Here is a 16,305-nt window from a genome sequence, read left to right as displayed (position 1 = left end):
GGGCGAGCGGAGCCAATCGGAAGCGAGGACCGCGCCGGCTCCTCCAACAGCCAGCCAATGGAATGAGAGGAAGCGAAAGGGCGCGAGCAGCGATTGGCAGGCGGATGGGAGAAGGCGGGGCGCGGCGGCGCGGTTGCTAGGCAGACTAAGATGGCCGCGCTGGACAGGGTCAAGGTGCTGGTGCTAGGCGACTCCGGTGAGTGCGCCCACCCCCGGGGCGCCCCCCCCCCTCCCGCCCGCTACCGCGGCGCATGCGCAGTGAGCCGCTGTCCCCCCTCACCATGGGGCCGGCGGACGTTGGGGCCGTTAGGGCCGTTACTGGCGGCCGTTGGGTGCCGGCGCTGACCGGGCCCGTTTTCTTCCTGCCGTTGCAGGTGTGGGGAAGTCGTCGCTCGTGCACCTGCTGTGCCACAACCAGGTGCTGGGAAACCCGTCGTGGACGGTGGGCTGCTCGGTGGACGTCCGAGTAGGTGTCGGGCTGGGCCCCTCGCTAAGTAAAAGTTTAAAGGGTGAAGGAGTTTAAAGGGTGAAGGGCCGTGGCTTTTATTTTCACCCTTTTTGTGTTCATTTCCACCTCAGGAAGAGCTGTGCTTCAAGGTTTTGTTTTGCTGAAAACAGTCCTTTGAAACAAAAAGCACTGAATAAGAAGAGGAGGTTGCTGAGAGTGAATTCACAGCAGCTCCTGGCTGCTGCGGCCACCAGCGCATTGCAGGTTGCCCAGTGGCCAGGTTAAGTCAGAAGGCACAGGACTTACCCAAGAAACAGTCAGAGCACCATTAAATTGTCAGCCCAACCCACTGGGGAAAAAAGCGTTAACTTGTTTTACTTGGAGGGTACAGAGCGTGACCTTTTGTGCTGTCTGCTCCTTGCAGAGGAATGAGGTTCTTCATCAAGAAGCTTTCAGCCCTACGTGGCATAGCAATAAACACTTTCATCCTTTATAATTTGCTGCATTCTCCTTGGAATGCTGTGACATAGGTTAGGAGCAGTCCCATGTTATTGCCTATGGGTTTCACCTCAAAGAATTCCAAAACATGTTTCCAAAATCTGGGGGAAGAAACACGGCAATCCATTTGGGGCGTAAACCAAAATTTGGTCTTGATTAATTCAGTTGAGATGGCAGTGAGAATTTGGGGAGGAAATTGATGCAGTGAGTTGGAATCCAGTGTGTCAATACGCTTAGTCCTGCAGTACTACCACACAGGTTTTAACAAGCACAAGAAGTCATGCCCTTGTCTTTACATCTGCTTTAGCAACGCACTCTTTCTAAGTACACCATGAGGCGTAAAGTCTGTTAATATCTGGGCGGAAAGAACTGACCCTGCTGACTTGCCAAACTCCATCTCGTGGGAGAAAGAACTATGATAGCTACTGGCCACCGCTTGACTCAATCCATCCAGTCCCTTCCCACTTGAAAGGTTCGAAATTCTGTCGATATTAAAATTTGCAAATTTCTATCCATGCATCCCTTCCTTTGAGATACTGAGTTAAAGTTCTGGTGGTTCATCTGTATCACTAAAGTAGTGAATAAGAGATTGCAAACATAATAGTGCAGTATTTCACCTGAACATGAAAGCGTTGTATGGCTTAACTTCTACAAGGTGATGCTGTGGTTATGTATGATGTGAATTTTCCACTAGATCCATGACTACAAAGAAGGGACTCCAGAAGAGAAGACGTACTATATTGAGCTGTGGGATGTTGGAGGTTCAGTGGGTAGTGCCACTAGTGTAAAAAGCACACGAGCAGTATTTTATAACTCACTGAATGGTAAGTTTGCTTGGTGTAAATCTTTTTTCTGTGTCTTTTTCTGTTAAGAGCTCTCTCTTGGTTCTGGAGCAGGACTCCTTTAAGTCTGGCTGAGGGCTATCCTGTTCTTTTTTCTGATTCCAGTACGTTTATACAAGAAAGAAACTGATGCCATTCTTAGAGAGAATTTATGGATTCAGTTTTAAACTGGAAAGCTATTTTATGCAAACCTGTACAAATGAGCTTCGTCCACCTTTCCCTTCAGTCTTGTGCAGCTGGTGCAATAGGGAGTCTTTGAAGTTGTGGTGGTGTCCTTTCCAGCTATGCTTGCAGACATAAAAGCCTGCCTTCACCTTTCCAGGCCTTATAGACATACAGAAATATCATCAATATTTTCTCGCCTGTTCAGTTCCAAAACCTATAGCTGAGAAACATTTCAATTTATGATATGGTATGAACTTGAATTTATGGTAGGAACTTTGATAGTTATATCCCACTCTGACAAATTTCAACTGTTCTTCCATAAGATTGCAATATTCTGATAACCATCTTGCCCTCTGCTCATCCAGTTTGCCAAGTTACTTTTTAGTACTTGAATCTTGCAACTTGCTGATGATGGAAAGTAATATTTTATTCCATTGAAAGGATGGCATCCCTGACTTTGAGGTACTGAGTTAAAGGTCTGGTGGTTCATCTGAACCACTAAAGTAGGGAATAAGAGATTATAAACATAATAGTGCAGTATTTCAGTTGTTATTTTTGGCATCCATGAGTAGTTCACCAAAAATCAATGTATGCAAGATTAACATCCGCTTCTGAAAATCTGCCTCAAATATTGTGATTCTTTGTTCTCATAATTTGAGGACCTTCAATAATGAGTTAAGCCATACAATAAACATTTTTGCTCTGTGCTTGTTTAAGTAGCTATTTCTTCCTCTTTTCGAGGGGGAAAACTGTGTGTAGGTATCTCTTATATTGTTAACCAGACCTCTCTAAATAAGATTTGAGTTGATTTGTGCTCACAAAGTAAGCCTTGTTGGTACATGAAAAAGATGGATTTCTTTTTGACACAAAATTCACAGTGTGCCAGCCTGTGTGGGTCAGACTTGGAAATATCCTAGAACAGCACATTAGGAGATGAAATTTCAAAGTTATGTATCTGAGCTATAATTGATGAAGTTATTAAAATAGAGTTATTTATCTCCACTGCCCAAAAGATAGTATTAGCCAGCTCGCGTATGAAAACCGTTGGCGTCGGTAGTTAGCCTTGGCTCTGGTTTCTTTCATTAGATAAATTCTTTCATTAGAGCTTGTCTCACAAATTGCCAGTTTGACCTGATGTAAGAAGAGAAGATGAATGCGTTCCCTCTGCCTGACTGCATGTCCTTTCTAGGCTTGCGGTGATCTGAAAAACCTGACATCAAAAGATGGTTAATGTTTGGTTGTGGCAGTGTCTGTGCAGACTGTCAGGGAGACCTGGTTGTTTCGAGGTCAGATACAGTTTACTCTTCATTTGATCACAGATCTTCAGCTTCAGTGTCCCTGCCTCCGCTGCATGGATTGTGGTAGTCTAAGACAATGAAAATGCAGCAAGGCTGCGGCTTGCAGACCTTTATGTGGGAGGAACGTATCCTTGAGTGGTCATTGGTCCTGTCCACTCTTCCTTGATGTTGACAGTCTTTTCTGCTGGTGCAACTCTCTGTGTAAGTTTTCAGTGAAACAGATAAGGGAACTGACCTATCAAAAACACAGCTGGGGAAGACTGTCAGGAGGTGGGGCATGTTTCTCACAGCAATGCAGCAATGCCTCTCAGTCTGTTGCCATAGGCCAGGTTACGTTGTGTCATGCTTTTTCTCACTGTGCTGGGGATGGGCACATGGTTTAGTTGCCTTTTTATGCCCTTACTGAGATAAATGCTTCGAAGTAGGGATATGGTTGTGACATGCTAGGAACTCTCATAGCAGTGAGTCTCTGTGCACAGTGACGTGGGGTGGCAGAAAATGCGTGTGGAAATGTGGTTTGTTTTTAGTGTATACAGTGGGTGGTATCTTTGGGTGTTGAGATTAAATGAAAGAATTAAAAAATTACAATTAAAAATAATAAAATAAACATTAAATTAACATGTTTTCTACATCTGTGGGGTGTGAGGTGTTTTGAGAACAAACCCCCGATGAAGATAAAAGGTATAATGCCATTTTGTCCTTGAATTAATGATGGTTTAAAGTCTAGAGGAAGTGGGAGCATTCCACAGGTTGCAGAAGGTGCGAATAAATAGAAGAAATTTGCTAGCAGGAGTTGGTAATTGAGTTAGGAACTGTGGTCAGAAGTGGGCGTCTGTTAATAGTACAGCTAGATTTGTCTGGCAGTTTTCCTGTTTCAGAATTTACATTTTGAAGGATTGTAGTAATGAAAAATGACGGAAGCTATAATGCATGACATCATATTAATTCATATTTAACTAGTAGCCTTTTGGTGGACCGTGAAAGTTTGTCTGTTTTCCCCTTGGGTACCTCCCCAGGTACTTGGCATCAGTTTTTGAAAATGCAGGAAAGCAACAGTGCTCTGTAAACCCTTCAAAAAAAAAAAAAAAAAAGAAACAGCCTTTAGACTTCTTAGATGGTGTGACAAAAAAAAATGTTTACTAATTACACAAAACAGAGAAAGGCTGAATTCTCTGCTGCAGTGGTAGAGTTTGGGTATCCTTAGGACTCAGTGAAGCAGAATCAGGGAATGCCTGCAAACCTCTTATGGGTTAAACCTGAGATGGCTGTTCTTTTCCTCCTTTCATGAGGTTTTTTCTCTTAGCTCTTATTCAATACATGATAAGCAGCTTTAAAAAAACAGTTGCATCCTGATATTGTGAGCTTTACTCATTTATTTTACCGATTATACTTCTCTTTCTTGATTCTCAGATATCTAGGAACCTGCAGATGTCATTTTCTGAAGATAAGAAAAAAATATGTATCATTAAATAACATCTTGCTACCTACTCTTTCACTTCAGGGATAATTTTAGTGCATGACTTAACCAACAAGAAATCATCCCAGAATTTGTATCGCTGGACCTTGGAAGCACTCAACAGAGATGTTGCTCCAACGGGAGTTCTTGTGACAAATGGGTGAGTGAAAAACATACGTGCACGATTAAGACACAGTAATTCCAGGCTGTTATGGAAGTCTTTGTTCATCCCTAAGGCTACTTGAAAACCACACAATGTTTGGTGTGTCTGAACTTTTAATAAAGAAATAAAAAAATAGGGGAGTATCAAAGAATACTGCTGTTCTTTTCTTTTCACACTGCTGATCAGGCCATTCTGTTGGTAGCTTCCCAAACAGTAGATCTTGCTTTAAGGAAAAAGATGTTTACTGTGTCTTTCATTTGTTTGAGGCTTCTGTGAGAGTAGGTCCATTCCCTGATACCTGAAGGCTTGTATGTCTGTACCGAGAGATGCAAAGCACTTGTACAGTAAGTATCATGGGATGGCTGGTCTCTGTTCCGAAACCCTTCCCTTCAATGCACCCAGACCAAGGAAGTTCACTTTTTGAGGGGTGGGAGTGATTTCAGGAGTGTGCCAAAAAAAAAGAGCTTGAAGAACGCTGCATAAAGAGCACTTTAATAATTAGCTTTACAACATCTTGTCAAGTATGCCCTCTTGTTATCTCTGTGCTCCCGTTATACACATAATCAGGGAGGTTTTCAGATCATTGATAAACCACATGCATGAGCAGGAATGCAACGGGCAGCTTTCTGGGGAAGAATCAATTATTTATGCCTGTGCTGGTGCACAGGTGCTTCTATAGAAACATGGGAGAAGGGAAAGACAGGGTTTGCATTATGTAAACTGAAAATTTCTCCAGTTTTTCTACAGAAAGATTTTTCACAACTTTTTTAATTTTCAAAAGCTTCACTTCTGTCAGGGACGGATGCTCAGACCCTTAGCAAACACTTGATCAAGTTGTTATTACTTGTAAAGTTACTTTCTGTAAGGTTTGGTTTCGGTAAAAATGAAAGGCATCCTAAGGGCAATGGTTGGAACTTGGACTTGTAATGACATTTAATTAAAATAGTATTAATTTTATATAGGCTATCTTTGATCATTATTCATATCCGAATCAAAGCTTGCTGGTATTCAGCTTGTAGTGGCTACCTTTACTTAAATATAGAATCACAGAATCAATAAGGTTGGAAAAGACCTCCAAGATCATCTGGTCCAACCATCACCCTACTAAACCATGTCTCTAAGCGCCCAGCCTTTCCTTGAACACCCCCAGGGACAAAGACTCCACCACCTCCCTGGGCAACCTGTTCCAACACCTGGCTGCTCTTTCTGAGAAGCAATGTCTCCCCATTTCCAGCCTAAACTTCTCCTGGTGCTACTTGAGGCCATTCCCTCTAGTCCCGTCACTAGTTATCTGTGAGAAGAGGCCAACCCCCAGCTCCCCACACCTTCCTTTCAGGTAGCTGTAGAGGGCAATGAGGTCTCCACTGAGCCTTCTCTTCTCCAGACTAAACAGCCCCAGTTCCCTCAGCTGCTCCTCATCAGACTTGTGTTCCAGGCCCTTCACCAGCTTCGTAGCCCTTCTCTGGAAGAAGTTAGTAATGTGACACCTCAGAAGTGTCATTCAACCTGCTTTAACATGGAATGTGTTTCACAGTTGCAATTTATTTCATTGCCCTACCTTAAAAACTCTATATTAAGGAACTTTGGTTGGTCAGACAGAGTTGCCAGCTTCCTGCTCTGTCTTTGATGGCCATGTATGCTTGGTACAGTACTGGAATTCCTGTTTCTTTCCTGCTTGTGTAAATTATCTAGCATTTTTCTGACCTGCAGTTCTATGCAGAGAAGAAATCCAATCATGTTTTTTTCTCTTTCCTTTCAGTTTCTGTGTAGAGCGTTAGATGTAGAAACCCTTCCTTAATTTACAGATAGAGCATGTTCTCACTTAAATAAATAATGTTCCGTAAATTACACTTACTTGAAAGGGTTGGGGAATCTGATGGTGCCCCTGTGCCCACTTAGATGACCATCACTCCATTCGGGATTGTATTTATTTCCTTCAACAGTGACTATGACCGTGAACAGTTTGCTGATAACCAGATTCCACTGCTGGTAATAGGAACTAAGCTGGACCAGATCCCAGAAACTAAGCGTAATGAAGTTTTGACCAGAACAGCTTTCTTGGCTGAGGATTTCAATGCTGAAGAGATAAATTTGGTTAGTATCCTTGTCACCAATGTTGTTTTTCTTTTTAAATGGGAGTGATTCTGATTTTTTTGTTAAGTAGAGATGTTGTTACAAAAATTGGGCTTCTAGTGATTTTCTCCGTAGTGCTGGAGTCATGCACGTTTTGATCATTTGTCTCAGTTACTTGATGCAATGATAGCCTTTGTTTCACTACAGGGAGGTAGAGGGGGTTAGATAAGGTCACCGAAGCTTGGAATCAATGGCTGGGGTTTAAATGTTCCCTTTCTTGGTTTTGACCCAAAGTATTTTTGAATGAAACGTCAAGACCCTATTACTTATTTCTGTATATGTATATATAACACGTGTATATATGTGTGGTGTGGGTTAACCCCATTAGGCAGCTAAGTTGTTCGCTCACTCCCCCCCAGTGGAATGAGGGGGAGAATCAGAAGGATTAAAGTGAGGAAACTCGTGGGTTGAAGTAAAGACAGTTTAACAGGTTAAGCAAAAGCTGTGCATGCAAGCAAGGCAAAATAAGGAATTCAATCATTACTTCCCCTCAGCAGGCAGATGGTCGGCCACTTCAAGGAAAGCAGGACTTTATCATGCATAGTGGTTACTTGGGAAGACAAATGCCATGTTTCCTAACATCACTGCTTTCCTCCTCCTTTCCCAAAGCTTTTATGGCTGAGCATAACGTCCTGTGGTATGGGATGTCCCTTTGGCCAGCTGGGGTCAGCCGTCCCAGCTGTGTCTCCTCCCAGCTTCTTGCCCACCTTCAGCCTGCTTGCGGGTGGAGCGATGTGAGGAATGGAAAGGCTACATGCTGTGTGAGCACTGTTCAGCAATAGCCACAACATTGGTGTTACCAACACTGTTTTGGTCTCAAATTCAAAACATATCACCATGCAAGCTTGACTGTATGTGCATGTTTGGGGGAAAATGGTATGTTGATTTCCATGTGTATGGCTTCCTTGCATTGATTTCCGTGTGATTGGTTTGTTGGTTCTAGGATTGCACCAATCCTCGTTACTTGGCGGCAGGTTCTTCCAACGCTGTCAAGCTAAGCAGATTTTTTGATAAGGTAAGTCAAGTCAATTAGATGGGTTTTATTGTTCTATATATTGAACGCTGTCTGATGTCATCACGGAACAATAGTAAGGTATTCCTTTCACATTCTGCTTCTTGTGTTGGTTCAAGCTAGGTATGGGCAAGCTGAAGACTGGTCTGCTCTTGGAGACCACTGGAAAGTAGCTGATTCACTTGAAAGTTTGATTTTTGATCTACATAGAGCAATGCAGAAGAACTCACAACTCTGCAAAGACACTCTGCATATGCTTTTGGAGTCTTTTGGCAGGCCAGAGGGCTTGCAGTGTGCTGAAGTAGTAATGTGGGGAGTTACAGGACTCTGGTGAGCTCTGTTGCTCCTCCTTAAAGCAAACTTCAGGAATGTAGAAACTTTGCACATGCCTCTTCTGCACAGGAGAGCATCAAGGCCTACTGTGAAAATGACAGGAGTGCTTTAAGGCACTTTGCATTCCCTGTGGAGCAGATCAGTGCCTGTAACAGATCATTCTTTAAAAAGAGGAAATTTGGCCTGGATTTTATTTGGAGGAGGGTGCAGACTGTACAAAGTGAGACAGGTCGCTTTTTGATTCTTAGATTGATGGTGCTGGCTCCATAGGTGCCCTTCGACACAGACAGTGTGTGCATCATTCTCAGAGACCAAGTAAGGCTGCCTTGTGTCAAACATCACCTAATGCCTGGGGGGCAACAGCAGAACGAGCTTCTGCTAGTGCTCAAAACCTCTGCACCTGCAGAGAGGGGTGGGAATAACATTGCCTTCAACGCAACAAGGAGACACCAAAGTCCCCCACTGCTAAACGAGGGCTAATTTAATTAGGTGTATAGAAGTTGAGGATAACCCAACTTTACTAGGAATGACTGGAGGTGGTAACTCCTTTATGTGTAACAGAGCATTGCACTTGAAGCAATAGGTCCCGGGCAAGGGGCTTGGGTTCAGACTTCTCCCCAGTTAGTCATGAGTTTCAGTGCTCAGGTGTGAAGCGTTGGTTAGAATCTGAGGTTATGCATATGTTGTGCCTGCTAAGATCATTCTCTCACTGTTTTCCCCAGGTCATAGAGAAGAGATACTTCTTAAGAGATGGCAGTCAGGTTTGTAGTTTTTTCATACTTTTTTGTTTTGTTTTTCCCTGTGTCATGTGAACTGCTGATGGAGGCTGTTTTTAAACCATGGGCTTCGTGTGACTTAAATGCTAATCTATGCTGGTTGTTGAGTTTTTAAATCTGTGGGAGCACAGCTGCTTTGGATAGGAAGAAAAATGCCTGACTTCTGTCAGCTGAAATATGTGTCTGTAATGTGATCAGCAGTGCAATAAGTATGCTAACCTAGTAGAGGTAGAATGGGCAAATAAGATCTCTTTCAGATCTCTCAGCTTCAAGCTGCCTGTTTACATGTTTAGGCCAGAGATGCTGTCTTGAAGGTCAATGAAAAAGCATTTTTGCACAGCTAGAACTAGCATTATATGCTTTGTACAGGTAGTTATCATAGAGCGTGTGGAACCACAGGAAAAACAGCAGTATGATACCAGCATGTGATTCATTCCTAAACGGTTAAATGAACTGTTTTCAGTGCAGTTGGTGAAGAACAAGAGAAGTGACTCTCTTGATTTGGGCAGGTCACTTTCAAGTTTTTGTTGCCCCAGTTTTTCCATGCATTGCCTTCCATATAGGGAATAGTGAGGTTCCACTCATCACATCTGTGAGGTGCTTGCAAATTAGAGTGAATAGCACCAATGAAATGCAATCAAATGTATCACAAAGTGTAGCTGTGCTGAAGCCCCTTAGGGCTAGTGAAAAAAAAATCTGGAATTACAAACTGATTACTTCCTATGAGTGTGTTCTTACGCGTTTTAGTAATAAATTTGCTTTTTCCTGTTTGAGTTCTGCAAGATTGCTTTTTTTTCCTCCCCTTTCCTCTCCTCCTCTCATCCTAGAGAAAGGAAGTCTCTGTTTCATGGGGATAATAGCTTAATGCAGAAATCTGCTTGTGCGCTGGTTGTCTTTGATGCATGACGTAAGATTTTTGTTTTCTTATTTGATCACTTTTAGTGGCTATCCAGAGATTAACTTTATATTCCTTATGGCCTCATGCCAAAGATTACAGCCTGCTGATTGCTACTTTCATCTGCCTCTCTGACAACAGCTCTAAAGCTTAAAACAAATCTTAAGCAGAGGGCAGTCATATTTAAAGAGACAAAATCCAGATTGGAACTGGAGATTTCAATGTAACCTCATGATGTTATTAGCAGAAGTGATCTGTTTAATGTAGATCTTATGAATCTGTTTCTGGGTTTTCTACAATAGGTTTCTTCAATCACTTGCGTTCTGGGGTACTTTTATTATAGAATTCCTCAGGATGAATTGAATGATAAGTTTCAAATTGCTCGTAGCAGTGGCCTCAATCAGATCTCATATAAATAAATAACTGTTACTCTTAATTACTGATTTTAATATTAAAAATGCTAAAGCAACTAAGTTTTTAGCTCTGGTGTCTTGCTACTTTTGAGTTATAATGATTTCATTTTTCCTGTTTTGAATTCTCAGAGCAATTTAGACTAGTTGAACCTGTGTGCAAAACTGCCTGGCTTCTCTTAGAGTTGATTGCTTTTCAGGCTTGAACAAAATAATTCTTGGATGAATACCTTGCATATCTGTTTGTGTTTTAGGTCTGAAAATCCTAACTAAAATTTAATTGTGTTTCTGTAGTGGGCTTTTATTTTGAATAAGCTCATTAGCTTCCTCAGTTTACCAGTGAGGTGTGTAACCTACACAATCTGCTTTGTATTGTGAATTACATTCTCTTCCCGTATCATCCATACATGCCCGTATTCTGGCATGATCTGTATGGTTGGCCAACCCCTTCCATTTTAATTTACTATATCTCCTATCAGAATATGGATGCGCTTACTGAGTCTGCTGTTTCTGCTTATGTGTAGTTAGACATAGAAGTTATTCTGGACTGTTATCACCGTTTTGTGAAGCCACCAATAGGACAGCCATCTAACACAGTATTAGAGACCAATGTATCCCTTTCTTTCAGGGGATTCATGGGTGCACTGAATTGCAAATATGTTTGAAATACCATTAAGCCAGAGAAGCTTCTGATGGTTTTGAGTAGATTTTTTTTTTTGTAAGCAGTCATTGTCACAGTGTAAGCAGTATATACAGATAGGCTGTGAAAATAGAAGTGCTAATCCTCTGCATTGTTGCAGCCATTTCTATTCTGATGGCTTTCTCAAAACCTTCACCATTTGATAAAACTGTACTTTCAATTACCAGTGAAGTACTGCTGTCTCAGGTTAGACAGCATTAAGTATCAACAGTTGTTTAATGGAATGTAGTAATAATATTTTACAGATTCAAAAATGAGTGGAGGAGAGATTCTTTTATGCATTTGAATCTGGGGCAAAATACAGACTTTGGAGTCTCTAATTAACTGGTTTAAGATTTTCCCGAGCAATCAAGGCTTTCATTTTAAACCATGCCAAAAGAGCCTTAAGGACAAAAGCCACAGGACAAAAGATCTATGCTCCAGTTTTACCTCTTGTTTAATTGATGGTGCTCCTCTCGCAGTAAGGTAGCATTTTAGTCCTGATTCTGGAGACAGCGTGGAAGAGGAATGCATTGTTGCAGTTGGCTTGGTAACAGGCGCATGAATATGGTCTAGAGGGAGCTCCTGCTGATTCTGATGACGTATCTTTTCTGTCTCTAGATTCCTGGCTTCTCGGAAAGAAAGAGGTTTGGAGGAGGAACGCTGAAGAGCCTTCATTACGACTGAACATTGAAGGAGAAGTGGAAGATGACTTCTCTGAGTTTCTGACCACATTCCCATTCCCACTGGATGCTTAAAGACAATAATTCTTATGTCAAGCAGAATAAAATGAAATCATGCTTTGGCTGGGTAGACTGCCGAAGCTACTCTTGCTGGAAAAGACTTGAAGACTTTCCAGAAATCTAATTTGAAACGTAGAGTCTTTCTTAGGTTTGCAGGCTGTCTGGAGATATGGGAACATTTGGGGAAAGTGTGCAATAAATTCAGTGCCTCCCACACTGCTGTGGGAAACTATCATGCATAGCACATATATTTGACATCTTTTTCTCTATTTTGGAAGCTTATGGACAATCTTTGCATTGAATTTCATTCATCTTACCTCTAACAGAAAGATGACACTGAATGGGCTTCTCATTTGCAGTAAAGTGAACAAAACAAGTGAGCAAAATGTAAGAACGGGTAAGGAATGGTCTGGAAAATAATAGAACACCATTACTAAATGAATGGTGTTGTCTTACCTGAAACGCACTATTCAGCCCTATATAACAGAAGGGATAAAAGCAATAGGTGAGAGATGAAAAAGGATTCGAAGCCTAAAAAAATCACAAGTGGAAAACAAGTGATATTAATTCTGCTGCTTAAATTCAAATGGTTTACTTTGGAGAGGAAAAAGTGAATCGGGTTCTCCTGTTTTTCTGTTCAAACTTGAGTGTCTTGTTGTTCTTAAGTTAAAAGGCAATACAATGAAAAATGCTGGAAAAAGTGTGGTCTTATACAGTGCTTATGTGGAACATATGCGACATGGTCTTACTGAGCCTGAACACTCAGTAGGTTCAGAAAACACGAAATATAAGAACATCCAGTGCTGAATTAGAATGGATAGAAATTTAAAAGGGATACAAAGCCCTTTAAAAAGTGTAAACTGAGTATGGTTAGAAAGTAAGTTATTTGATAAGATGTTTCCTTTTCATATTTAGTGCTAAGGACACAGGACTGTCCACTTGGGGTGGTCTCATCTACTGTGGAAGCTGCTTCCGAAATAGCCCAAACTCCCCAGGATTACATGGAGTGGTGAAAGCCTGATTCATGGCAGTTTCTTCTTTCCCTTTCCTTTCCACTCGTTTCTCATAGTCACTGCTAATGGTTAAGCCTCTGGCAAAGGCTAACTAGGAGCTGGAGTTAGATATAATTACAGATTAATAATAAATGGAAGTAGGAGAAAGTAAAAAGCTGGTGTGAAAATGACAGTGAGCCGAATTCTGCAGTCTCCAGATTACATCTGCCTGCAGCTCTTCCCTAGCAGCTGCTTGGAAATAAATGGAAAGCTGCCTATTGCCACTAATCAGGACAAAAATGACAGCTAGGTGCACCAGTCAAGGTTACTAAAAATATGGATACTTTACTTTTCCTTAGGCCATTTCCAGAAAGGTCTCAGAACATTTGCAAATGTGAGTACATTAAGCTTTTAGATGCCTGTATGAAATACATTATTAGTTTACACTTACTTTATGGCCAAGGAAAATAAGGTAGCAAAATATTGTTAGCAGAAAACTCATGTCTGAGCTATGCAGCTCATGACAGCACGAATGTCTGTCTCTGTTTCTTTGACAATGAAAGCTGAAATTATTTTCTCAAGGTCAGATTCTGTCTCGTGGAGCTCTGGAGTCCCTCCTGTTACCAAGGAGCTGTAGAGGACGTCAAGAAAGCTAGGCCTGTTTTCTCCTTCACCCTGTAGCTTTAAGAGAATTGAGTGTTGCAGAGTAAGGAAGGCTGTTCAGTTGAAGGTGCTGCATGAAGCAACGGTTGCACAGGTCTTTGATATGGAAGCAGCAGCTTTCCAAAGCAGCTTTTCCTCTTCACTTAATAAAAAAGGAGCATTGCTTATCATGCTGTAGGGTAAGCTCTAGTTGCAACTTACCTGTGTTTGAGTGTTTCACTCCTGAGCCTCCACAAAGAAGAAACAAAGCCATAGTGTGAGAAACCTTGTGATGGTCAGGATGCATAGGTCCTGTGTGTCAGTGGGACTGAAGGTTATGACAATCAGGATGTAGGGGCAAATTAGAAGTAAATACTCTTGTGGTAGAAGGGAGAGAAGATAAAGGACCAGTACTGAGGAAAAATACGGAGCATGTGGGCAAGCAGTAGAAGGTTAGCAGGTTGACAGTTTTCTTGAGGCTGTGGCTCCTGCTGGAGCTGAGCTACATTTGTCTGGGCTCACTCATCCAGCTGTGAGCCATAAAACTCAGTCTGGCCTGAAAATCTCCGAACACCAGTTTAAAATTGTCACCCAAAAGAGCTGTGTTCATCTTCCTCCCAAATATTCATCGTCCAGGCCAGGTTATTTCCATCCACTGTTGAACTGACTTGCTGCATGGTGTGACAAGTGACTTCATGGTCAGTCTTGCTGTCTCCTCTGCAAAGTGAAGGATGCTTCCCTGGAGGCATGGCTCTGATGTATCTGTTTATCAAACTGTAGTGCTTTCGATACATTGGGAATTAAAGAATTTACCTTTTTGTATTTTAGTCTGGATGTTTCACTTAAAGAAAATGAGAAACAAAGTTGTTCCAAGCCGTTTTGTGTTGTCAAAACATTTATTCTGATATCACCACCCTTAACTCTGCCAGGCCATAAATAAATCTAAACTTCAATACAGTTAATTTTAATGCACTGAAATCCTTTAGAAATCTGTCATTTGGATATAATTCTAAAGGGCAAAGGCTAAATTTCTGTGCTGTTCTCTGTCAGTAGCCCTGAAAAATGATTGCAGACCCATGTGACCATGATTACAGTGTTTCAGCATCTGTGGTCCCAGATTAGAATAGATTACTTTATAAAGCACTTAAGCACTTTCTTTTCCCCCAAGTATTTTTACCTACTTTTCTTCTTGTAGCATTTCATCGGGGCCAAGTTAGGGATATTAGCATATTCAAGCTATGTTTAAATATAATACCTACCCCTCATGAACCCATGTTGGCTGGGACCAATGCAGTCATTGGTCCCAGCTAACATCGGTTCATGAGGGGTAGGTCCTGCCTAAGAAATTCGATTTCTTTTTATGATAAGGTCACCCATCTAGTCGATCAAGGGAAACCAGCTGATGTGATCTTTTTGGACTTCAGCAAGGCTTTTGACACGGTTTCCCATAGGATCCTACTAGACAAAATGTCCAGCATACAGCTAAACAAAAACATCATACGATGGGTGAGCAATTGGCTGACAGGCAGGGCTCAAAGGGTTGTGGTAAATGGGGCCACATCTGGCTGGTGGATGGTCACCAGTGAGGTCCCTGAAGGCTCCATTTTCGGGCCAGTCCTCTTCAATGTTTTTATAAATGATTTGGATATAGGACTAGAAGGTGTTTTGAGCAAATTTATCGATGACACCAGACTTGGAGGAGTTGTGGACTCACATGAGGGTGGAAAGGCCTTGCAGAGAGATCTGGACAGATTGGAGAGCTGGGTGATCACCAACCACGTGAAGTTTAACAAAAGCAAGTGCCGGGTCCTGCACCTGGGACGGGGCAACCCCAGCTATACGTACAGACTGGGCCACGAGATGCTGGGGAGCAGCCCCGCAGAGAGGGATCTGGGGGTTGTGGTTGACAGCAAGTTGAACATGAGCCAGCAGTGTGCCCTGGCAGCCAGGAGGGCCAACCGTATCCTGGGGTGCATCAAGCACGGCATCGCTAGTCGGTCGAGGGAAGGGATTGTCCCGCTCTACTCTGCGCTGGTGCGGCCTCACCTCGAGTACTGTGTGCAGTTCTGGGCACCACAGTACAAAAGGGACGTGAACTGTTGGAGAGTGTCCAGAGGAGGGCGGCGAAGATGGTGAAGGGCCTAGAGGGGAAGACATATGAGGAGCGGCTGAGGTCACTGGGCCTGTTCAGCCTGGAGAAGAGGAGGCTGAGGGGGGACCTCATCGCGGTCTACAACTTCCTCGCGAGGGGGAGTGGAGGGGCAGGTGACCTATTCTCTGTAATCACCAGTGATAGGACCCGTGGGAATGGTGTCAAGCTGAGGCAGGGGAAGTTTAGGCTGGTCATCAGGAAGAGGTTCTTCACCGAGAGGGTGGTTGCACACTGGAACAGGCTCCCCAGTGAAGCAGTCACTGCACCAAGCCTGTCTGAATTTAAGAAGCGATTGGACTGTGCACTTAGTCACATGGTCTGAATTTTTGGGTAGACCTGTGTGGAGCCAGGAGTTGGACTTGATGATCCTTATGGGTCCCTTCCAACTGGGGATATTCTATGATTCTATGATTTTATGATTCTATAATCCCTGAATTTCATGGTTTTCCTGTGCTTGGGGTTAGGATAAGTGCAGTATCCCTGTTTTGTGGTTTTTGCATTTGCATGGCAGACACACACTTTAGCTCTCATTAAATATCTCCATATTGTTTTAGTTTGGAGGGGTAGCTTCTGTTTTCTGAAATATAGTGCAGTGCAGAATGGGTAGAGAATAATAAATTAGACAAGCCATGGGAATTGGCATAGTCCCTTTTAGGCACCAGTAACCT

The 16,305-nt window shown here is 42.5% G+C and overlaps 1 protein-coding gene across 2 annotated transcripts; it reads left to right on the top strand.

Annotated features, from left to right (window-relative positions):
• The first annotated feature begins 37 nt into the window (after positions 1 to 37).
• Positions 38 to 14,312, top strand: RABL3 (RAB, member of RAS oncogene family like 3). Of its 2 annotated transcripts, XM_080572358.1 has the most exons (9): positions 38 to 196; positions 375 to 466; positions 1,641 to 1,770; positions 4,753 to 4,867; positions 6,814 to 6,964; positions 7,947 to 8,018; positions 8,597 to 8,663; positions 9,071 to 9,109; positions 11,730 to 14,312. In XM_080572358.1, the coding sequence occupies exons 1-9, from the start codon at positions 151 to 153 to the stop codon at positions 11,864 to 11,866; spliced, it is 849 nt and encodes a 282-aa protein (XP_080428484.1). In that variant the 5' UTR covers positions 38 to 150; the 3' UTR covers positions 11,867 to 14,312. The 2 variants fall into 2 exon arrangements, with proteins under 2 accessions (XP_080428484.1, XP_080428485.1); XM_080572359.1 differs by lacking the exon at positions 8,597 to 8,663 and having other exon boundaries at positions 39 to 196.
• The last annotated feature ends 1,993 nt before the right edge of the window (positions 14,313 to 16,305 follow it).

The sequence above is a fragment of the Anser brachyrhynchus genome, assembly GCF_964034855.1.
Source record: "Anser brachyrhynchus genome assembly, chromosome: 1".
Lineage (NCBI taxonomy): Eukaryota > Metazoa > Chordata > Aves > Anseriformes > Anatidae > Anser > Anser brachyrhynchus.
Note: the sequence above shows the minus strand (reverse complement) of the source record. Positions and strands in the feature narration are given on the sequence as shown.

What these genes read in the sequence shown, in the direction of transcription:
- RABL3 (XM_080572358.1), top strand. Translation starts at nt 151, where the DNA reads ATGGCCGCGCTGGACAGGGTCAAGGTGCTGGTGCTAGGCGACTCCG. An exon ending in ATGCTGAAGAGATAAATTTG is followed by an intron (nt 6,965 to 7,946) that starts GTTAGTATCCTT and finishes TGTTGGTTCTAG; the next exon opens with GATTGCACCAATCCTCGTTA. An exon ending in TCTTAAGAGATGGCAGTCAG is followed by an intron (nt 9,110 to 11,729) that starts GTTTGTAGTTTT and finishes TTCTGTCTCTAG; the next exon opens with ATTCCTGGCTTCTCGGAAAG.